Genomic DNA, 22,890 nt, shown 5'->3' on the forward strand with positions numbered 1-22,890 from the left:
TCAAACGTTTTTACAGAGGTTCATGTCTTTCTTCAAATTATCGAAAGCAGTTCACCTTGAAATTCGTGCCTCATATGAGCATGGTCCAATACTCGGTCGATATGAAGTTGTGTGTGCGTTTGACACGACTGTCGAACAATTGCTTGCAGAAGACGGACAGTCTAGTGAGTGCTCACCTTCAGCAATGCCATCGTCTGCTGATGTCAATTCTGAAGCATTGTATTCAGATGTTAATAATCAGTCCATATCCCTCAAATTGAAAGTGGGCGATACTAATGAGGTATAAAATCGATTCAAGGCCTTGTTATCACCGCTAATTCAGTTGAACTTTTCAGAGCATTGTGAATGGTCAACCCACACACTCCCTGATGGTGGTGCAATCTTCTGGCAAACCAGCTTCACCTGTGTCATCAAGCAAACGTGAAGTACGTGCTCTGCTTCTTGACTCGCATCATTGCAAAGAAATCTTATCAATATGATGTAGCAGACGCATCCGCGTGAGAAAAATGTTGTCATATTCGGCGAAACCGGCTCAGGGAAAAGTTCCATGATCAATGTTATCGCGCAAGAGCAGGTTGCGATGAGCTCCAATGATGCGCAGGGATGCACCTCTGAATCGAAACCCTACTCAGTAAACATTTCCGGCCAGAAATTTGCCCTGTTTGATACTGCGGGTCTCAATGAGGGGACCGCAGGCACGGTGCCACAGATGCAAGCGAGGCAACAGCTGAAGAACTTGTTGGACAAGCTCATGAGCCATCAGTCGCCGTCGGGTGGTATCGACCTTCTGGTGTACTGTGTGCGCAACACGACTGCCCCTCACGCCATCCTCAGCACCTACAACACTGTTTACTCTGGGGCCTGCCGGAAGAAGAGAGTCCCAATTGTCGTTGTCGTCACAGGACTAGAGTTTGAGACTCCCATGGAGAGCTGGTGGGATTCTCACAAGGAAATATTCACAGGCATGCATCTCGCAGGCCATGCATGCGTCACAACGATCGAGGACTATCCAGACATTCCGGAAGATCTTACTCGCCGCGTTGCACAGTCGGGCAAGATCCTGCGCGACCTTATCATGAACAAGTGCTCGGCTTCGGCGACCAAGTGAAAATTGACGAAAAAAGAGGTAGATATGTGTAACGGTGGTGCTATCAAGCGCCCGATACATTGCAACGACCACAGTTTATCGGCCACGATTTCTGGTTTTAATTCTGTTTCCTTCATCATTCCCGCCGACTCTTTGCTAAGCATACACTCCTTACATTTGCTCTGTCTTTGACAGTTGCTATGCCCAACGCCCAATGTCAGGCGCACGCTCGTTATCGACGGGATACTCCATTCCTCTACCCGAGACCTTGTTTAGAATCAGTTAAATACGGGTTACTGTCATATACCTAGGGTAGCGTTCTTTACAACCCTGAATACCAGGCTTTAACACCATTTATTATCTTGTGAACACGCTCTTCACTTGTGCTGGCTTATTGCCACGACTACTCATGCCGCCATCGAGGCCGAGTACTTTACCACTTGTTTCGCACTAGATATCTACAATATTTGACCATGACTAGTGACAATGCCTGAAGGTTTGAAGAAGTATCAGATTGCAGAAACGGTTCCAACATAACTGCTCACACTTACCTGAGATTCGCAATGGTTAGGGTGTTAAACCAAGCGTAGACGAAGGTTGCCGGTGGCAAGTGCAACTGATGCCAACACTGCGGTGTTCACCCACAATGTCCACTTGCAATTGTTCGTATCCCCTTTTGTCTATCGAGTTCAGTCTACGTACTCACGGGTCATTATGTGCACTTGAGCAATAATACCATCAAATTCCAATCATGATGAATGTCAAACATCGACCTTGCGAGTGAGTGCTGTTATTCAATTAGTAGTGATCCAACTGTATTTTTCAGAGTTTCACGTTGGGATTTTCTCTGCCGATCGTGGTTCATGAATATGCATGCATTGAATAAGCCAATTCTGATGGTATATGGTCTTGGATGACTTAGCGATGAGCCATCCGCATACGTAGTAGCCACTCGCGGGGTCTCTTTCTCTTTGAGGCCGAATTTCAATGAAAAAAGATCTAGCGTGGTGACCACTCAAACAAAAGGCCCCGATTACTAGGCTTGGACGCCCCACTAAGTATTGCCTTCAAGCGCTTCCGCCGGCAAACCGAGCACCATGATTGTAATGAACGTCCCGAAGAAGTACAACCATCACAGATGAGATTCAAAGCAACTTTGTCGCCACTAAACTACAATTTGTCCAGTAAGATCCGAGTGCATAACTATTACATAGTCCATCGCATTAAAGGGAGCACGATTACACCTGCGCGCTCTCCGTTCAACATTGACATTACTTGTTCGTCGCGTGATTAGATAGGACGTGGTAGGGTGCCAGTTACTGAAGGCCGATGATCGTGAATTGTGGGCTGTAATTGCCCGAGTCACCAAAGACTACGAGTGATGCTGATTAGCTTGTACGCACCAATCTAGGATGAAATCATGGACTTACGGACAATCGAGTAGTTCTGACCTGTAGGCACAGACGGTACTTGAATGGCAACACGACCATCCAAGATGTTGAAGCCAATTGCCAAAGGATGGTCTGAGACATTTGCTCAGTCCGAGTCGGATATGAAATGGGAAGATAGGAAGCTTACCCAGATCAATGATGGTATTGGTAGCTAGATATACCCTGCCGATCCCGTTGGTAATGTTTACGGGTGCATCGTCGGTCTCCCTGTATCCGATATGAGATCGACGATAAGCGAAGACGAGAAGGAAGAAGCACTGACCAGGTAACATTGTGATGGTGACCAGCCTATCCAGACCACACCAGCTTGTGGGTAAATGATTGGAGGGACGAAAACATCTCTGCGCATAGGAGCAGAGAGGGAGAGGCTGAAGAGAGCCAAGAGGGTAAGGATGAAAGTCGTGAGTGAGATCATGATGCGTATTGAAGAGTTAGAGTAATTCAAGTTTGATCGTGGGTTGGTGAGAAGCTGTTTGATGGGTCTTTAGAAAGTTGGATGAGCTGGTATTTGTACTTACTGGATAGTAGCCGCGTGACCCTGTGGTAAGAAACGTAAGAAGCCTGACTGGTGCGTTACCAGCGGACAGTCGATCTCGAATCAAGACCTGGTTCTCTCTAGTTCGGCTTGTTGTTAGATCTTCTGTGCTGCAGCATGCACGCGGCAATTCAACTTTGAAACGATTGCATTGCACGAACTTCGAGGCAACTTCGAGGAGTTAATTATTTGGAAGCGCTCTCGGTGTGACAGCGGCTTAAACATCACGATGTGCCTAAGACAATGACTTCATGCTCTCATTTCAGAGTCACAATCAGCCGTTACATCAATGTATACGCGTGATCGGAAGAGGGGGGGCTGCAGAAGCTTTACCAGTACGGTTATTTAGTACTTATCGGTACCTTGAACTTTTACAAGCCTTTCATTCGTGGGGTCATCGGAAGCCACAGGTTTCCATCGGACTGAATCAAGTATAAATCTCGTAAGTTATCATCAATACACTTATTGGCTCGTTGCTCGCACCTTCTTCCGCTATGAATGTCAGCGGAGGTTCTTGCAGCAATCCTCCAACTGATTGTGAGGGTCGATAAATTGGTAACCCTCATCTGGATTCTTCTGCCTCGTGTTATCACGTCATCTGGATAAGCCATTACCACTTTCTCTTTTTACCTGCGCTGCGGGTAAGGTACTGGGCTGATGTACCCGCCTCCATGATATTTCGATCTAGCATCCTCAATTCCGCTATGATCGTTCGCTGTAAACTAGACCGGTTTGCAAGCTGATCTCAGCTTCTGACTAAAATTCGCAAGGCGGCGTCTGCAAATATATTGTCTTGCTTTGAGTGTCGAACAACGTTGAAAACGCGTGGTGCCTTCTCCAAATGTATCTGCTAGGATAGTGGAGATAACTGGACGCAGCTGCTGCCCCAAGCGGCAGAGCCCCTCTGTCGTTTGGTTCGAGGCCGTCGAACTGAATGACCTTTGAGTTTGGGCCAGGCCATGTTTCCCATGGACACGATGCCAAACAAGTGCAAATATTGCACGCGACGCGTAAATTGGCGCGTTTAATTGCAAATATTTTAATATTTGGCTTGTGCTTGGTTTGTCGGATACAGACCACGACGTTCACCTTCACCACCATTTGCCACTAACGTCGTAGTATTTACTATCGACATGGCAGTCTTAACTAGTCTGCCTACGCCACCTGGCACATCTCATAGGGACAAGGAAATAACCAGCTTTCCTGGCTCTCGTGTCTCCTGGACTCAACAGAACCAATACCACATTCTTACAAGTCCAAAGGGTCACGTTCCCTTTCCACCAACTGCCTCACGCCAGTGTCCTACAAAGTCTATTCTCAAGAGATCAACATCAAATCTCCTCACCGTGTCGGAGCACGGACAACGGGAGCCAACTCCAGAACCAGAAGACCCGCTTGTAAACCTGTCGTATCTAACGCGACCTGTCTCCCAAATTCTTGCGTCAGAGACCTCCTTCACCGACCTTATCGATGCCTATGCCGTCCTCGCTGCCCGCATTAGGTCAGCAGTGGCAGGTACAACTGACGCGGACGCTTCCTGGCCTCTATTTCAACCGCTTCGTAAGAATACGCAGTCATTCACTGACGCAGTATGCCGTGACCTCGGTAAAGCGCTTGTGGAGCCAAAGTCTCCTGAACTTGAGAGCTGAAAGCGAAGAGTTTCCATTTGCTCGTGAGGAAGAGGAAGAACTTCCCTCGCTCCTACCTTCTCCGAAAAAGAGTCCTAAGAAGAAAAAACGCGGTATGTCGGCTGGACAGGCAAAATACGCGCGCGACCTCTGTACTACCTCGCACGCTGTAATGAGGCTGCTTGGATCGGTCTTTACACTTCCTGCTGTCTATCGCATCTTCACAGGTGCGTTTCTATAGCGTTCCGAAGCATGTAGCCTGACATTTTGCAAGACACTCAATTGGGCGAAATGTTGACCGCTGTTCTGTCTATTCCCATGGCTGATGTGCTCCCGACTCCCAACGCTCGGAAGACGTGTGCACTGTCAATATGGCTTTTGCAAGTTCAACGCTTACCAGAGGAAGTCCTCGTACCAGCGAAAGACAGAATTGCTTTTGCTCTGCGCCGAGGTATGGAAGGTGAACTAGGCAAAGAAGGCAAAAAAGGGTCTGCTTGCGACGGCCTAAAGGTTAACGAAGTCATTCTGCCCTCAGTTCGGTGCTTACCTTGTGCTACAGGCTATTCATGATCTTTCCGCGTATCAACCCTCGACCTTCGTACCTGCATTCACAGAGTTGCTCCCATCTATACTGGCGAACTTGCTCGCGCCAACTTTGCTTCTCCGCACTCAAGCTTGTCATGCACTCGGAGGTTTCACCCTAGCTTGCGTCTCTATCCCGCAATCGTCATTGCATGTCCGTATATCCAAAGCAGTAGCTGCCTTCCTTACAACAACTCAACGATCCTCTTCTCCGCGTAAGACCCCAACGAAACCATCGTTAGACCCGATAATCGTTCGTACGCTCCGCACAACGCTGAACGCGCTAGAGCCCCAACATGCAGCCCAAGGACCTGTCTGGGCCCTTAGCGTCATCGCTAGCTTCATCGTTTTGTTGGGGCCGGCAGTGTACCTGGACGTTCGATTGACGCGTATAATCTCGGCGCTGCTACAACTCGCAGTACGCAATAAGAAGAGTTCAGTACGAGGACTTGCTTGTGTTACGTGGCGTTGTGTTGCTTGGTCCTACTTCCGTCCACCCCCATCGACAGCCTCCAATAATGAGGATAACATCCAAGATGTGAACGACAAGGACGTTGAACTTCTTCGCGAGAACTACTGGAAACTTCTCAAATCTATTACCGACATGGGTGCCGGTGTCTCGACGGTAGCCGCTCTTTTGGGCGATGATTCCGAAGATGAGGATCGTCTGCGGAAGACCTTGACCCTGATTAAAGCCATGATAAAAAAGGGCGGTCAAACCTGTGGCGACGGAATGGAGATTGCGAGGATCTTAGTGAGCTTCGAAAACACCGGGGAGAATTGGACCATGAACAAGCTTCTTCCACATTCCCTTTTCTCATCAAATCCGGGGCTTCTTACAGCGGAATACAAGACTTTGGCTAGCGCCGTGAGACCAATATTGGAGGAATGTCCTCAGACGAGCGATATTCGGTCCCTGACGAGGGACGAGCTGTCTTGCAGTTGGGTGTTTGACGACCTAATTCACATCTGGAGATCTGGACTTGGATGCCTTGAGCTGCCAGAGGATAGTGGAACGCCGGTCAGTTGTATGCCGGGTTTTTGTTTGCACGACTGATATCAAACACAGGGCGATGTCTTGTCAATTTGGGAAGGCCTTCTGAAGGCCAACGTGGCAGTCTTGCAAGGTGGGTATTGGCCGGCGATTCATTCGTTCGATGTTCATACTGGCTTTAGATGACAACGACGACCATGGAACTATTGACTTTGCATCCAAAGCTGCCGCAATACTTGTAGACATTCTTCGTGATCCTAAGCTCGACCTTTCAGCCAAGTTTGGACCTCCTCCATCTCAGCAAGCCAGTAGTCCTATTAGTGGAGCCAAAATTACCCCCGGGCGAACCTCGATACCATCCCGGTCCAATGCCGCTCTCAAGCTAGTTGTCACCAGGGATTTGTGGACCGTGATACGAACTACTTTCCCCAATAACGTGCTTCATTCTGCTGGTGCGAGGCTCCTTGCGTGTCTGATAGAGGACGAAGCCGACCTTGTCTGGGAAACGGATTCTCCGGACGATGCTAGGAAACAATGGGCCTACCTCTGCGCGGAAGTTTTAGTCGTCTGCGAAGTGGACGATTTGCGAGAATTCTGGGCAAAGAGATCGTGTGCTGTGGCTCTGATGTCCTATGAGCCAGGAGTTCAGAGCCTCGTGTGGGGCTGCTTCGTTGAGAAGTGGACCGAGGACGCCGAGGGCTCTTGGGAAGGAGCCGCCTTGTTACTCGGTGTTCCTTTCGGGTATGCATTCTCATTGTCTTGTGTCCTTTAGAAGATCTGACCTCTTTGCAGGAAATCAAACGCGTGGGATATGGCCAACGACGAATTCGACACCTGGGATAACTTCCTGCAGCATGCAGTCAATAAAGCTCTCGATTACGGCATCGATGCTTCCAACGTGCTCGATCGTGTGGCAGAGATTGTCTCTGAGAACCCATGTCCCGCCTATGCATCGTCGACTCGCGTTGCCGATCTACTGCTCACGCACCTTGACATGGCTGACGCCCGCCAGCTTCCCTCATACATCTTCGACTTTGTCAACGATACATTGCAGTCCACATATCCACCTGAGCCTCGGAATAAAGTGACGTCGATTTGGATGATACGATCGTTGATCCGCGTGGTTGACGCGTGCCCTGCGGAACTTCGACTGAATCTTTTGGAGACGCTTCAAGAGGGCATCAGTCTTTGGATATCGGATGAATTCCACGTGTTCACTGAAGATGAATATACTGGAGATTTGCTACCGCTGTATCAAACTTCTTTGCTGAGCATGCAAGAACTTCCGAGGAGTGTTTATATGCTCGACACGCTATCAGCTCTTATTGAGTCCGTGTTTTACGGTCGTGGCGACAAGCCTTCGATTGCATATGAATCGTTTGAAGAATTCTGGCAGTCAACTTTCGCTAGCCACGAGGAGCCAGAAGGAGGATGGCCCAAGAGGATTCAAGCTTGCGTCAAGTGGTCTTCCAACCCGTGCTACAGCGGAGGAAGTGACTATAGAAGTTTCCGAGACTGTTCCTCAGGTAGAAGAGTCCGAGTCAGGATCTTCATCCGATAGCCTAGACAGCGATAATCATCAATACCCCAGCTCCCAAACAACTCCCGAGCTTGAGTCACCATTTGTCTCTGACCAAAATGACTTGCCCTCATCAGACCACTTCACCAATGTCTCACCATTCGTCGGGCGACTCGGACCTGCGCTCTTTTCCCCTTTCGAAACTTTAGAGTCCGACTCTCCACTATTTCCCTCTATCTTCTTTCCAACGACGCCGACGCAACGTCAAAACCGTGCTGAGACCCCCCCTCGCCCCCAAAAGCCCTCGACTACCCCAGAATCATTCCATTCGCTCTTACTTCGTTCACCTGCTTCGACATTGCCATTGCCTTCAGCTCCTCCATCGACCCCGCGGAGATTATCAGCCAAGTTAGAAAAGACCCCATGCAGTGCGTCACCAGGCAAGCGGCGGATGCTCGAGGACAAGGAAAACATGTCACCTGTTCGGTCGGTCATGCAACGCATCGCCAACAGTTCTCCTAGCAAGGACACCTTATCCGTGCTTGGACAACGACAACTACCTGACGACCCTTTGGACGATATCACTAAGAAAGGAAGGAGAGCATGTGGAACATTCATTCGTTCTTCCATCGAGTTTCCACACGTTGATGGAGATAGTGATTTCGAGGACGAACAGGTGGTGGCGAGCCTTCTCTCCCCGAGTAGATCGTCGGTGTCGAATCTGTGTTCAACTCCGGTTGTCAATGTCTGCAAGAAGCGGAAACGCGTGCTCATGGATGCTGTTGTTCTCCCTCCCCTTGAGGAAGTTCGTCTTCGGTGGCAGATGCAGCGTCGGGCCAGCATTGAACATTCATCCGTTATGACCACGCCTAGCAAAGGCATGCGACGCACGCGCTCTTTGCCTTTGTTCTCGGACACTGAAACAGATGAGTCTGATGGCAGTTGCCAGAAGAGGATGAGGCTCTGGGACGACTCGGACTCCACTACCTTGGAGGAACAACTGTCTTCTTCGCCCCTGAGAGCTCTGGAGGACGTACAGATGGCGGGTAGCGGTGAGTGTAAATCTGACTTCGATCATCACATGTGGCTAATCATTCTGATCAGATGATTCCATCATGCTTACTGGGCCTACGCGTGAACCATCCAAAGGATCAGATGATGATCTTCATGCCCTCGAGGTTCCTCAACATTTGGTATCACCAGCTCCGCGAAGAATGGCGCATGACCTATCTAGTGACCCCCCTTCGAGTCCATCCAGAGAACTACTTGCTCGTCGCAAACATCGCATATTTTCCCTTTCTGAGAAGCCAAGTTTGTCGGTCTGACCTGCATTATATCCACTGCATACATCCCAACAACATTCGTCCATACATCTTATATGTATCATTAACTGTCTCGCTGTGTTTATTGTAGCTGTCGTGGATTTGTTGCTAGTATAATTACAGGAAATCGTACATCAGAATGCAGATCAAATGAAATATGACACGATAACATCAGACTCCGAGTCGCAGAACTTGATGATAAGAACCACTGTCTTCTTGCACTCAGTCCCAGTGGCGGGCACTGGCAGACTTCTGATGATCTCGATTAACAGTTGCCCGGTGTGTTCCCCGTCGACGACATTCTGCCCATCACTCCTGTCCAGGTGTTATTCTCGGCATTCGAAGGTGTTGCCTAACTGACAAGGCCGTCATAGTAAAATGAAACGATTAAGTCCCCGACCATCATTAATTGCAAGGGGTAAATTCAAGCTATCGGTGTCGATTCCGATCCGACGAAGACAACGACGATTCGGTGGGCCCATCGACCATGCACAGATCTTGATTGATGCCAGTGACTAAAGCTTGAGGTTGGCCAGATCTATGCATGCAATTAACGTTATTTAGCCAAGACTACTGATCCTCAGTTTTTACTCTTCGTCGCAGATAGTGCTGTTAATCTCTGCTAAAGGATACGCGGAACTACTACGTGCAGCAAGGTTTCAGAGACGACTGTGGCGGCTATCCGTTTCCTATGAATCTGGCTGGCGTTTTTCTGTGCCTCTGATAATTTAAATCATGGAAGAGGAAACGACATTTTAATTGACTGACTTTGCATTACGGATACAGATCGCCGTTTCTGACCCATTGAAGCTACCTAGACTTAGACCATCAGACTACGGTGCTCCGGGCTCCCTTACTTACAGTATCTTCCAATCCACTTCGATTCGTACCTATCAGGATGTTAACTCAGTAATGCTGTCAAAATTTTGAGTTGCAGGCGCAAGGATGGTCGGGAGAGAGGCATATGCCAAGCAGATAGGATTGCCAGACTCATTTCTCACGGTAGATCTCCAACTTACTTGGCAACATGGCAAGACTCAAGGCCATGGTCAAGGATCAGGAGGCTAAGGCCTTGGGACCAGTTTCAAAGGCAGCCCTCTTGATGCGGAGTTCGGACGCTCTGCGTGCAGCGGGGACATACCTGTAAGTATAAAGACGGTCATATAATTTTATAGGCGTGAAAAACTCATAACGCACTCCTTAAGGACAGACTATCCTCCGAAGTTCGGAGTGCACATGAAATTGTGTCTGGTATGAGTATGAGTCCTTCCATGGTCTATAAGGGGAGTAGTTACCGAGAGGCGCACGGGACACGTAAGACAGTGACGTGCGTACTTCAGATTGCGCAAGTCACATCAACATTTCGAAACCCTCGTAACTTTCCACTCACCGGCCTCCATAGTGGTCTGGTCAAGAGTAGTAGTGGCGTGACATAGTATCTAGCGCATGACAACCTTTCACAGGAGCGCAGGGTACGAAACCACAGCAATCAGTGGTACAGGGATCGTCCTCAGGCTGCCTTCATGAAAACAGCACAGGCACTCGGTGCCGCCCCGGAAGGTCTACCAAATACTCGGCACTGAGAAGTATCATACCTCATGCAGGTTGCATTCCGAAACCTGGGTGACTATCTGCGCATCTCAGTCCAAAGGTGGCACCATCTGGCAATGTGAAACTATTAGTGATATATATCATGTATCACGGAACTCGTAACTGTCTCATAAAACGAATGAATTTACTTTAATTCGTAGAGTCCGATCCCTCATCACCAGTGCATCTTTCGACGAGCATGAATGTAGGCACGCAGCTCGACAGCGACGCATTATCCTCCTCCCGCTCTAAAGATGTTCGTCAGCGATATCCTTCATTCCTGCGGCTGACATAGAGTCGAACAGGGTGGGTTGGTCGACTCGACCTCTAAGCCGGAGGGACTCGTCGGACATGCCTCGGGGTCATCAAAAGGTCTAATGTCATCTAGGTCCACCTCGATCGTCTGAGTCCACTGACTTGGATCATTAATGCCACCCTCCTGGGATTCTTGGATTTCACGAAATTTCTCTCGGTGAAGAACTATACGACCAGCCTGAAAAAGTGAATGAGCAAAAAAACGACATTTAAGATCTCGCACTCAACAGCAACCCAAAGGCAGGAAAGCAGCACGCTAATGAAATTCAGTGAGCAGAGAAATCTGCGGTACACACAATACTTACTAAAAGGTGATATTTCCACTCATCGGTATGTTGATGACGCGCTTGGCACAGAGAAACATAAAAATGAGGATCACTGGAGCGATGAGCATATATGAACAAATAAGTACACCAAACCTACTTGTTATCACAATGGTCGTACAGCTACCGTCGCGGACCGCAAGCTTGAGCCAAGCACGCGGACCTTCCGACCAGCCGGATGTGCTTTTGAAGAATGGCCATAGCATTGCAACAAGGATGAACATAAAAGTTGCAATGATTGAGGCGCTGGTCTCGACTCGGCGATCAGATATACAAGAGGCGCAAAAATTCTCACCCGACATAGATCCGACTGTAATGAGGCGAGATTATGACGCAAGTGGGAGAATAGCGAGTGCCAGTTACAATAAATCGAGAACTGACTACCATGACGGCAGACTGCGCGCCACCGAGGGTGAATAAGAGTGCACCGCCTTTGTTGTACATATTGTACACTGCAACGAGGGTGGATAAATAGTTGCCAAGAGTAAGATCGAAAGCTACGTGCCTCGCAGTATGAGTAATGACTCCACTGAAAGCAGCAGACATTGGATCGTCGCGATCTGGTACGAGGACCATACTCTGCAAGTAAACAGACTATTGGGAACCCCTGACATCATCCTAAACGCAAACCAGATGTTAAAGCTAGCGGCAGGAGTGAGCACGCGACCTTGAGTTGCCGAACCGCTTGCCTTTGTAAAGCTAAACCAGTATACCTGGTCACCACATAAATTTTCGCTTCGGTGGTCTTCCAGATTCGTCTATTTGTCAGAACATGTTCATCAACGGCGTATATCAATACGCGGACAGGTACTCACGGCCAGACCAGCCTCATCTCGTCGAATATAGAGCAGATATACTCGAGGACCATGAACGCAGTTAATGTCGCTGATGAGTCTAAATCAAACCAGAAGATTGTTCAGATAGCGATTAGAACGCACTTGTTATTATAGCAATGTTGCGTGCAACAGGATCGATCATGATGGAGGGGGACATCACTAGGGCAAGCAAGGAGCGACTAAAGTTGAACAAGGAAGGACAGAAAAGTGGCAGACGAAAGCCCGAGACTGCCCCACTGCGAAGTTGGACGGTTAGAGGGAATAAGTATCGAACAATTATTGGTGAAAATATATGTATTCGTGAGCAGACCCGACGAACCTAGTAGGCCTGGATCACCCTGACCCTGACGAAGCACTGGCATGACATAAGTGCGCGCGCTAGACTTGAAGCTTAAGCCGAAGAACCACATGTTTCCACTGGTATTATCCCACCCCCAGCAAGTCCGCCGAATCGGCTAAGCCCAAGACTAAAACTGTGAAACTTTACTTTAATACTTACTTCGGATTCAAGCCCGACTTGCTGGCTACTGACGTGACAGTGCCGATCAGCTAGTAGCTTTAGGGTTAGTCTAAAGGATATGCCGTTTGCTGCTCACACATGATTCCCCTCCTAGTTTCTTGTAAGCACGCTGACTTACTAGAGTTCCCATAAATACTGTCCACGATACTAAAACTTTCAGTATCACTGCCTTTTGGCGTAATAGTTAAGCGGACAACTAAGTTAACATTTCTACCCCTCGAAGGTTTCGGCCTGTCCGACATTCGGACAACGTATAGTGTACGCAATGTGAGTTCCGCGATTACCCAAATCGGTGGATGAACATGCCTGTCGAACTTAAACTTTGTTTAAATTCTGCATGTACTTGGGAAGAAAGACAAATTCTGAGGCTCGTCGACTCGGACATGCGGCAAAAACGATGTCTCTAATCACAGCCTCAATCATTGACCCAGACTCAGCGATCAGGGTATTTTGAATAACATCCCGCTACGTGCGCAACGACACAGGGTCGATTAGTCGATTGCCCGCCAATTTGATCACGATTTTATGTACAATTTCGTAGACGCAATCCCTCTCCTTCCGGTAAGGGAAGAATAACGCTGAAGGTCCCGCTCATGAAAACCCACACGCTTCACCGTCATCATCAATTGAAGTTCGTACACCTGGTTTTATAAATATCGTGGCACATGGAGCATGTCACCCAAAATATGTAAAACCGCTCGCTGAACACGTAGTTCGTGAAAGACATGGTCAACAGGACTGGAAGGTCTAGGGAAGAGTCTGCATGGTAACGCAGGAGGTGGAACCAACCAATAAGAATGTCGATAACAGACGGTACTGATGAATACCATGCCGCTCGCCTGAGCACCCTCTGGAGGGTGTCGTCGCAAAGGGGGTCCTCCTGGGTAATTGGATCCGTAGGCCCTGTAATCAGGTTCTGACGCGGCATCATCGGTCACATGCAGGCGCGTTCAATACATCTGATCACTTACTCATGATAGGCTGTCCTATTTGAATCGCGATATATGCCCGATACCTGATGGTAGGACATGCGGTGAAAGACCATAGCCTGCTCTAGTATCAAGCAGGGCTTCGAAAGAGTACCTTTGCTGCTTCAGCAACTTGTGGGCCTAGCTCTCTAAGCTATGATTCCGGAAAGTGCAGCTGCGACGATTCCGGGGTGTCGCTCGACCTTGGGCGTGTGGTCTGACATTCGCTCTTGCCTGAGACAGTCGCCGAGAATGCCTGCGATGACTACTGTGCAGGGCGAGCCGATTCAGAGTACACATCCAAAGGCTATCTGGTCGACGCAGTGAATACTAAGCAGGTCTGGAGGAAAAGACCTTTAGGCCACAGGCTGTGGCCATTACAGTGTAACACATAGAACGCCACGCGACTCGTCGTACTGGGGCTGCGGTAGGGGTCTAGCAACATTTTGTCGGCTCCCTCACGATATGTGATCCCTGGTAAGGCAGGGGTGAGCTCGACTGTTGGTGACAGTAAGGTTAAGATATAGCGAAAGCGACAAGCCTACAACGTCGAAGGTGATATAAAGCTTGAACTTGTAATGCAGGTTTCCCACGGCAGAACTTTAGATTTCCAACTTACTTGGTAGCGCGGCAAGACTCAAGACCCTGGTCAAGGATCAGAGGGCCGAGGCCTGGAGGCCAGTTTCAAAGACATCCCTCTTGATGTGGACACTCTGCATGCAGCGGGGGAGATACATGCCTGTAGATGTTTCTTTCTTAGCTGAAGGATCTGACTCAGGATGATACCCTAGCCTGCCCAGGCAGCCATGATTCCCAACTTGAATATCTCGAATTCGGCATCTATGATCTGGTGCGCCATTCGGCTCACATTTTATGTCCTCAGATATCATCAATGACTAGCTACTGTTTCACTATTCGTCAATTGATTCGAATCTCCCTTTGTTTACTGTATTTTGAAATACCGGCTCTCTGTTAATATTTATCACCTCTCTCTTCTATTCAATGTGCCAACGCTGCCACTGTCGTATCAATTCTTCCCTCGACCCCGCGGAAACCTACTACATGCTATTCAAGCCATAAAATGTGCAGTGCAGTGCACATACCGGACAAGTGGCGTATGTTCGAGCGCAAGGAAAAATATGGAACCTGTTCAGTCTGTCGTCCAATGCATCCCAAGCAAGGAAGCACTTTATCTGTGCTTGGAAACACAATGATAGCACTGGCAGGTTCATCGAAACTTATTGAGGATCCGGACCCACTTCGTACATAAATGATGACGCATGAGATGTTATCATGAAGTCTTGCAGGGCCTGCATGCGTTATGCCGACACATCCCTTCAGGATATAATTGATATATCCTGCAAGGTACTGCATTAATCTATCGTTTTCAGCTGCGTCCGTTTACGAGATTCTAGACCTTGGGGAATTGTCGACATTAACGAAGGTACGGTGATATTGCCACAATCCCGGTGCAGATCATGGCTCGATGAAGTCCTCTAAGCATTAACTGCAAAGGGTCATGTACGGGGAGGTGGAATGCAGTGACCTTGTTGCTTTGTTCAAGGTCGGCTATCGCATTGCACGCCTGAGGTGTGTGCCAGATGACGTTCTGAGGTTGGCTGCAGATCTTTTTGATAAATCGGCAACATCTGGCTAGCATGGAGTCTGTTGCATCGTGGTTTTTCACAATTCCGTACACGATCACGTCTTTCGGTTTCCAAACACACTTGGCAATTCTCGGTACAATTTCGACATATCTAATGCAATGTTCGTAGGTATACCTTGTGCTTTCATGGTTGTTGCCTGTGGCTGACAAACCCTCGGGTTTCCTGTCCGAAGATATGTCATATTCTTGCGCTATCCTTGACGATCTTGATGGGGACCTTGTCTCTGGTGCTGCAGACTCAAATCTTTTAGTGGGGGCGAACATCTCATAATTCTGAATACACAACATATCCCAAAGTCGAAGAACGATTCAGGAGCTGACTGTTGCCTTGCTCCATCGCAGGATTCGTTATATGAAGCGCAGCTCCGAAAGCTGAAACACATCATTGACAAAGCCAAGATCTCCTCTGAACAGCGCGTACTGGGTCCAACTGGGGTTCCATGGCTATAGCCATTGCGCAAACATACCCCGGCACAACCATAGTTACTCTTACACTTTCCGTCCAGCAACAGGCGCTAGCTATGGAACTTGTCCAGGACGCTGGACTTCAAGACAGAGTGACAGTGCATCTCATGGATTATCGTGCGATGGTGCTGAGCTGGAAAGCTTCTTTTGGTAGAGTCATCAGTGTCGAGATAATTGAGCAAAATACTAGTATTGGTGTGTCCTTGACTTGGCGTTGAAACCCGAGGGAGGGGTCGGAGACTTGGAGTCGTCGCACAAGTCATTGACATTCCGGGGGCTCGTATGTATTTCCGTTCACAGGTTTCTTCTCTGACAATATTGCTTACAACGCTCCTTCGGAAGGTTTAGAATGATGCATCTCAGAAATCGATTTCATTCGAAAATGGGTGAGCAACTCAGTTAGGTCTCATTGATCGGGTTTTACACTGAGATTCTTGTCTACCTATAGAGTAAGGATGGACTACACGTTCTCCCCGAGTTTACGTTGACACGATGATTTACAGTATTTCCTAGAGGATTTCTGCCAACTCTGACACTGCTGCTTAAATCCATGGAGAAGGGTTCCGGCGGCTGTCTTATAGTTGACTCTGTATCGAACGTAGGTCCACACTATGCCCGAGCGCTTCGGGAATGGCGAAGTCGCTTCGTGAGCAGGTTCGAAAGTGTCATCGTCCCAGCTCTAAATGTGGAGCATCCTACCATAATAAATGGCGCTAGAGGAAGGGAAGAGAGAGAGGTCTTCCGGAGGAAATGGCTATGTAGATAGAGCACTCTTTGGGTTGAAGAATCTGACTGATATGGTATAGATTACTAGTGGGTACGGAAGGAAGGCACGTTGCATCGCGCGCTCATGATTCCCTTCTAGCTGTTATTGTGAAGTGGGCTTTACGGCGCGTGTCTTGGGAGGAGAGCTGACCGGTTTTGTCGTAGACGCAGGCTGAAGTGGCATAAGACCATATCGTCACTTTCACATGCGAAGGGTTTGAAGGGGTTGGTTACGACATTTTCTATTGATGCAGAAGATCATAATTCGACATTACATAGTCATACTGCATATCGAGTCTCTGCATTGTCCCGCTTAAACATCTAATTGGTTTAGTTGACGAACTTCGCTATAACTTCAATTCGGGTGACTTCGAGAAACGAAGTGGGACCAACTCCGAATCCCACAGTTCACTTCGCGGGAGCACTCGATGTCAAGGCGTATTAGACATTAAATGGTTGATAATAGTGCACGTACACACGTCCCAATAATGAGCAATAATGATAGCGTTCGAGTAGTCACCTGAACCCGGACATCCCCACCAAGCATACATCTTCCTACATCATCATGAAGAACCTCCAAACTGCTTATTCATCCGTTCAGAAAGGGCCGCACCGATCTGGTGGACGAGCCTGGTAGCTTGAACCAGTTCATGTACCGGTATCTGAGAACCCCCACTAGCGACCGCGGCGTACGCCTCGCGCAATGCATCCAGATGACCAGAACCAGTATTTGAACGTCTCAATGGTGTGGGATATTGAGTGACATGTTGACTAGCTTCTTGTGATTTAGAGCGTTGCTCCGTCCTCGGTGCTGCTTGCGCTTTCATAGTTCCTAGGATTTAAACAAGATTAAGCGGCTCAAAGAACTGTAACGAAGATATCCCACCTTCTTGCAAAATACTGTTACTCTCCATTAGAGAGTCCCAAGGAACTCCGGCAAGGGAATTGTCGACCTCCATTTCTGTAATCACGCATCAGTGCGGACATATGGCTGTATGATGATGGCATACCTGAGAAGCCTATCTCAGCGCAACGAATCTCCCAGCTGTCGTAATCATCAGAATCATCAGATGCAATCGAGAGTGTTTGAACTGAGCGGTGCGGATCATTGAATTGGAACGTCTCAGCTGAACTTCTTGTTGACAACTCCAAACTCCGTTCCGCGGCAACAACCTGACGCAAGGTAGGAAGCACAACGCCATCAAATACCCTCTTGCTCTGTCCAATAGGAGCCGAGTATAGTCGAGTAATGGGAACTGGGGGCATGAGCCTACTTGTAGTGGGCTCTGATATAAAGCGGGACGGATGAGATTTCTGCGTTCCTGAGATCGTTCGGCGTCGTTTTTGTGGCGTGGTATCTGACAAAGGGTTATTCAAGGTACAAAGGGGTCAAGATGATTCTAAAGACCTTGATATTTGTGGCTTCTTTTTGACCCTTGACCAGTTTGATGCGTGGACTTTGTCAATGGAGAGAAGCGTGGTGAAAGTGACTGTCCATTCAATGGGATTATCCCAACCTGACGGGAATCAGGGATGTTTAATGCAGGAATTTCGTCAGCGCTGCTTGGGATGTTCTGCGGGTTGTGAAGCATGTCGCCTTGAGACAGTGATGCAGGGTCACGCGGAAGTACTGTAGATACACTGTGAAAAGGCAACACAGATACACTTCGTAGAGTCGCGTTGCCAAAGGTGTGTTCTACGCAATGTGTATCGTCGAAAACAGCAGAAGAAAGGTGTTCTGCGGCTGAATGATTTCCTCTGATAGGGGAAGAGGGAAAGCCGGAGCTTGTCTAGTTAAATAATCAGAGACTGACTCCCAAGATGACGCGTATAGCGTACTGTTGATTGTGAGTCCGGTGGGAACCCGGCCAATAAGTCACCTCCGAACACTGTAGTGAACGCCTTCAACACTGATATTACGCCAGCAGGAATGTTCGAAGAGAATTGATGTTGCCCATGATATGTTGCCCTCCAGAATCTTTCAAACGCAAGCGGTGCAAGGGCTGGCGCAATTATGCGCGAAAACCCAGCAGCCAAAAAGAATTCTACTGAATTCAGAAAGTCGAGACCGAGAGGATGCCGTTCCAGAACCGCGAGCGTGTCTGAATACAATGGCATGATCTATACAAAGTGAGCAAGTCACCTGACAAACAGAAGGTCGACAGACCACAAGATTGAACTCATTCTCCGTCAACACCTCCTCTTTGTCTTCAATCCACAGTTGCAGTCCTGCCCGAAGTGACTCAAGGATATGCAACACGTGACTCGGCGAGGAAACCACGATGGTTGTTTGGATGCTGTGAAGAAGTTGCAGAGAGCCGTTCATCAACTCCACACTAGTCTTGTAAGTGCCCTTCAAAACAGAGTTGACGATGCTTAATAACGAATCCGGAGGACACAAGCTCGCATCAGGGATGAAACAAGACAAGAGGTGTGACAGAGGGATTTGCAAAAATATCATGCTATGTAGAAAATAAGTTGAGTGATTCTACATCTCATGGTTGGTTCTTACCGGTCCACACATGCCACTGGTAACACAGCCTGAGCGATAGCGTCGATAACAGTTGATAATTCTGTAGAAGCCTGACTCGCAGAAGTGAGGGTCTTCTGCAGCAATGAGTTCCAGACATCTAACTCCACGTCAGACATCGTCCATGACCTAAAAAGATTCTTAATATGATCTCAAGACGACAATGCGGGTAACATACCCCAAAGGAACGACGAGAAGTTTCACTGTGTCCAGCCAACAGGATATTTCGGACTGTGATATCAGCGACTGCGCTACAAGTGACCACAATTGTCGTGCGATAGTTTCTGTTACCTGCGAGGAGCTCATAGCAAAAAGCTCTTGGGTCCACAAGGGCATAGCGGCAACAATGAGGTCGGCACAGAGCTTGCTCCACCGATCCAGCACACTCTTGTCACTGAGACGAAAATCGTGCTTTAATAAATTCGTCAGGATGATCTTCGCAGCAATAGATATGCATTTTGGAGTGAAGGCGTTTTTCATCATAGACCATAGTTGCGTGATAGCAGCCAGTGCACGAACTTGAGCCGTCATTAATATCGTAGAATCTGGTTCCTCGGAATTCCCTGGGGTCTGTGGGATAAAGCCAGCGATGACGAGTGCTGATTCTTCCGCGAGATCCGCCGAAATAGCGTGATGGAATGCTTGGGTCAGTTGTGACTCTGCTAAGAGCAGAGACTGCCAGATTTCGATCAATTTGGGCTGCGGAGCGATATTCAGTCAATGACTATGGCACGTGTGGAAATACGAACTGGCAAGCAACTTTCGTACGAAATCCGTGACTGAGCCAGGTGTAACCATATGGAGCGCAGACGTATTCGGTGGCGAACAATCTCTCCCTCGGATAGATGCCGTACCTCCGTGAGTGAAGAGGGATAGATGGAACGGAGTGTAGACCGATCCCATTTGCCAGTGAGTAAGCTGCCGTCAAATAATGACGTGGGTAACCTGGGTGAACTCGTAGTCATGCCAGGAGTAGACGGTGCGGGAGCGCCCACTCCGCCCATGAGCTTGTGAAGAAGCGAAAGACCGTCAGAAGAGATGCGTTTATCGGAATCGTGTGCCATATCGTGCACAAGGGTGAGGGCTCTAGATACCGCGTCAAAGGATGTAATTTGCTCAGATGAGGACGATGATGGCGTGGCTGACGTATTCAGGAGCATTGTAACAACTGCGATTCCTACGTCACTTAGAGGTTTTCGATCAAGGTAGAGAAAGACAGCTTCTTTGGTTCGTATGTCTTGGTCAGGTATCCTTGTAAACGCAATGGCAAGGCATGACCAGAGACGTTGAGCCAATCCCCGAACCACAGATCTCACATGTGCATAGCCCAGTACAGCGAGCTGCATAAAATATTTGAATGTGTCGGAGTGAGAAAATAAACAGTGATCGGAGAGGATGACGAGGGAAGACATCATCGACAAAAGCCAAACGGGTCCCTCAACAAGTTCGGATTTCTCCTCCGCAGCTATGGCTGCCTTGGCAATGTGGTGAAACTCCGAGATCTGTGTTGAAGCTGTTTTGGGCCATTGTTTGTCCAGGAAGTCTAGAACGAAGTCTGAGATGACTTTGCGGTGATCAAGGGAGATATCGAAGGAGCTGTTCAACAAACTGAGAGCCATTCTCCCTAGAACTAGTACAGCTTGAAGGCGGACAGCATAAGAATTACACAGCAAATGCGAGAGGACCAAAGGTAGCTGCTGAATTGCATGAACGAAGAACGTTGTTGGGTAGAATTCCAAAAGGTGGCATACGCCCTATGCATTTTGTCAACAAAGATTCATATCGAAAAGTCGCTTTCAAACCTTGAGGCCGTCCTCTGTATGCTGAGCGAATTGCTGCCCAATAGGTTGAGTGTACAATGTGCTGCGGAGGACGGAAACTATGTCTGACGCCTGTGATGATAACAAACCTTCCGGCAAGCGCTGAGAACCCAGGATCCACAACGCAAGAGAGAACACTTTCGCGCTGTTCAGAATTGGTAGTCGCCGAGAGTGTGTAATGTTGAGAATTTCGGCTAAAAGACTCGAGATATCGGAACCTGGTACATGCAGACTCGTGTCGATGATTAGTCTCGGATGCACAGCACAGCTCACATACCAGAAAACAATGAATACAAATTATGGAATCTGAAAATGTCAGACAGGGCGCAAAGGGCCTGCTGGCAAATGGCAGATGAATCCCCCGCATGTTTGACCACATCGGCAGTTGATTGTCGGGGCCCTGATAATAGCGATTCCCCGGAAGTGAGGGCCCGAGGAGGTATAAATGGATCGATGTGTGCGAGGGCAAGGTCACGCCTTAGAGCTTGACTAAATCCAGGTGCTTTGGCGCGTAAGGACTCCAAGGCAGGAAGTGAAGCAGAGCTCTGCTGAAGCTCTTGAGCTTCAGCCCTGATTCTATTTGAGAAGGTGTTGTATGCATCCAGTAAGTCATGGTTGGAGTGGAGGGAATTAGGTTCCAATGAGTTTACGATGGATTCCAGAGGAGATGTAAGATATGTAGTGTCGTGCAAGGGGTTCATATGACCCGGGGCAAATCGCGTCAGCTCTCCGGTCATGATGTAAAGGTGTAAGCTCCTATGTCCACAAGCACTGGGATTAGAACAATGAACATGGTGAGCTTGTCGAAGTTCTCGATTGAAAAAGGCGAGAATGAGCCAGTAAACTGCAGGTGCGCAGCCCTAGATAAGAGGCTGTCTTTTCAAAGTCCGAATAATAGCTATAGAAGATGCGCGGATACAGAACAAGTTGGCAGCAAGCAGCCCAGCCTTGGCCTAGTACCTAGTTGAGTCAATACATCGTGTGATTATTTGCCATATGAAACACGATGTGACATGTCACGTGGAATACACGTGATGCGATGACTTATTATTGCTCGCTGTGAGTCGTGACAGTCGGAGTTCAAACTCGGACTGAGCCAGAGTGAGTGGTCTGTTATCACTTACTGACAGCGTCAGTCCACGGTTCGACATGTTGAATGGAGTTGGCGTTGAAAAGCCTGTTACCGTGCATGAAATTTGCCATCGCGCAGTACAATAGGTACGAGGTTTTGTATAAAGATCATTTATTGACAATCATATTGCGGCTTGCCAGTGAGATTAGTCTATCCTGGATTCCTGCTGCCTCTGCTTGCAGCGCAGATTTCGTTAAATTTGCCTTGTTAACAAGCGGTCTTCAGCCATATTAGTATGGACAGACCATGGTCAAACTCCGAGTCAAATTTGACGCCCACACAAAACACTGTACAATAAGGATTAGGAAACGAGTCTCAAATACGACCTCTTGGCATGTGTAAATTCTCTGCCTAAAGTTCAGGTTTTACTATTCGATCGTCTCATCTTCTGTATCGACACGACAACCCCCAGCCCATAGTGCAAGAGCAGTCCAACTACTCATACCACACCCCCGCTTGTTTTCATAACTTCTAGACTTCAGGATATTTTGCGCCATGACGATATCTATATGTTTTTTGCCCTGCCACCTTCTGCCATCTTTCTTTCTGGTACTGCCGCATCCATCCAACCCGTCGCTACTTGCTTGGAGGCTTCAGATCACCAGCCCTTCCCAAAAGTCGATTTGGTGACGTGGCCCCACGGACCTTGGGCCGGGAGACCAACAACATTCCTGAGGAGGAACAGAATTCTACCAATGATCTCCTATCGGAATACGTGCAAATGGTCACGAGAATTTGGACGTCGGAATGCTCATTCCGTAACCCTGTCCTGAATACTGTTTTTGAAAGCAAACCAGACAACCCCCTTGCTGTGGATTTCCTAAAATCAAATAGCCAGCTCT

At 48.3% G+C, this 22,890-nt stretch overlaps 6 protein-coding genes across 6 annotated transcripts; 3 read left to right on the forward strand and 3 right to left on the reverse strand.

The window, feature by feature from the left end:
• Nucleotides 1-368: 368 nt before the first annotated feature.
• BJ212DRAFT_1445054 (uncharacterized protein) lies at nucleotides 369-1,108 on the forward strand (the record flags this gene model as incomplete). The annotated part of the gene is made up of 2 exons (XM_041338047.1): nucleotides 369-425; nucleotides 503-1,108. The coding sequence occupies 2 exons, from the start codon at nucleotides 369-371 to the stop codon at nucleotides 1,106-1,108; spliced, it is 663 nt and encodes a 220-aa protein (XP_041197275.1).
• A 1,099-nt stretch (nucleotides 1,109-2,207) lies between these two features.
• BJ212DRAFT_1585518 (uncharacterized protein) lies at nucleotides 2,208-2,953 on the reverse strand (the record flags this gene model as incomplete). Its single annotated transcript, XM_041342368.1, has 4 exons — nucleotides 2,208-2,459; nucleotides 2,518-2,610; nucleotides 2,666-2,745; nucleotides 2,823-2,953. 4 exons carry the CDS (start codon nucleotides 2,951-2,953, stop codon nucleotides 2,404-2,406), a joined length of 360 nt encoding a protein of 119 aa, XP_041197276.1. The 3' UTR covers nucleotides 2,208-2,403.
• A 1,180-nt stretch (nucleotides 2,954-4,133) lies between these two features.
• Nucleotides 4,134-9,289, forward strand: BJ212DRAFT_1331086 (uncharacterized protein). Its single transcript, XM_041334749.1, has 9 exons — nucleotides 4,134-4,700; nucleotides 4,726-4,928; nucleotides 4,976-5,211; nucleotides 5,261-6,304; nucleotides 6,353-6,410; nucleotides 6,460-7,018; nucleotides 7,070-7,733; nucleotides 7,768-8,848; nucleotides 8,901-9,289. The coding sequence occupies exons 1-9, from the start codon at nucleotides 4,207-4,209 to the stop codon at nucleotides 9,119-9,121; spliced, it is 4,560 nt and encodes a 1,519-aa protein (XP_041197277.1). The 5' UTR covers nucleotides 4,134-4,206; the 3' UTR covers nucleotides 9,122-9,289.
• A 1,408-nt stretch (nucleotides 9,290-10,697) lies between these two features.
• Nucleotides 10,698-12,592, reverse strand: BJ212DRAFT_1541251 (uncharacterized protein; the record flags this gene model as incomplete). The annotated part of the gene is made up of 9 exons (XM_041341845.1): nucleotides 10,698-11,201; nucleotides 11,329-11,369; nucleotides 11,447-11,529; nucleotides 11,642-11,906; nucleotides 11,942-11,964; nucleotides 12,060-12,104; nucleotides 12,162-12,240; nucleotides 12,285-12,341; nucleotides 12,502-12,592. 9 exons carry the CDS (start codon nucleotides 12,590-12,592, stop codon nucleotides 10,983-10,985), a joined length of 903 nt encoding a protein of 300 aa, XP_041197278.1. The 3' UTR covers nucleotides 10,698-10,982.
• A 2,597-nt stretch (nucleotides 12,593-15,189) lies between these two features.
• BJ212DRAFT_1445057 (uncharacterized protein) lies at nucleotides 15,190-16,742 on the forward strand (the record flags this gene model as incomplete). Its single annotated transcript, XM_041338048.1, has 8 exons — nucleotides 15,190-15,234; nucleotides 15,296-15,383; nucleotides 15,510-15,586; nucleotides 15,634-15,760; nucleotides 15,787-15,965; nucleotides 15,992-16,085; nucleotides 16,305-16,559; nucleotides 16,681-16,742. 8 exons carry the CDS (start codon nucleotides 15,190-15,192, stop codon nucleotides 16,740-16,742), a joined length of 927 nt encoding a protein of 308 aa, XP_041197279.1.
• Nucleotides 16,743-17,129: 387 nt separating this feature from the next.
• BJ212DRAFT_1477283 (uncharacterized protein) lies at nucleotides 17,130-21,653 on the reverse strand (the record flags this gene model as incomplete). The annotated part of the gene is made up of 11 exons (XM_041339522.1): nucleotides 17,130-17,398; nucleotides 17,453-17,527; nucleotides 17,577-17,924; nucleotides 17,975-18,356; nucleotides 18,406-18,687; nucleotides 18,734-19,028; nucleotides 19,079-19,225; nucleotides 19,275-19,795; nucleotides 19,846-20,850; nucleotides 20,899-21,134; nucleotides 21,194-21,653. The coding sequence occupies 11 exons, from the start codon at nucleotides 21,651-21,653 to the stop codon at nucleotides 17,130-17,132; spliced, it is 4,020 nt and encodes a 1,339-aa protein (XP_041197280.1).
• Nucleotides 21,654-22,890: the final 1,237 nt, after the last annotated feature.

The sequence above is a fragment of the Suillus subaureus genome, assembly GCF_016647635.1.
Source record: "Suillus subaureus strain MN1 chromosome Unknown BJ212scaffold_5, whole genome shotgun sequence".
NCBI classification, from domain to species: Eukaryota; Fungi; Basidiomycota; class Agaricomycetes; order Boletales; family Suillaceae; genus Suillus; species Suillus subaureus.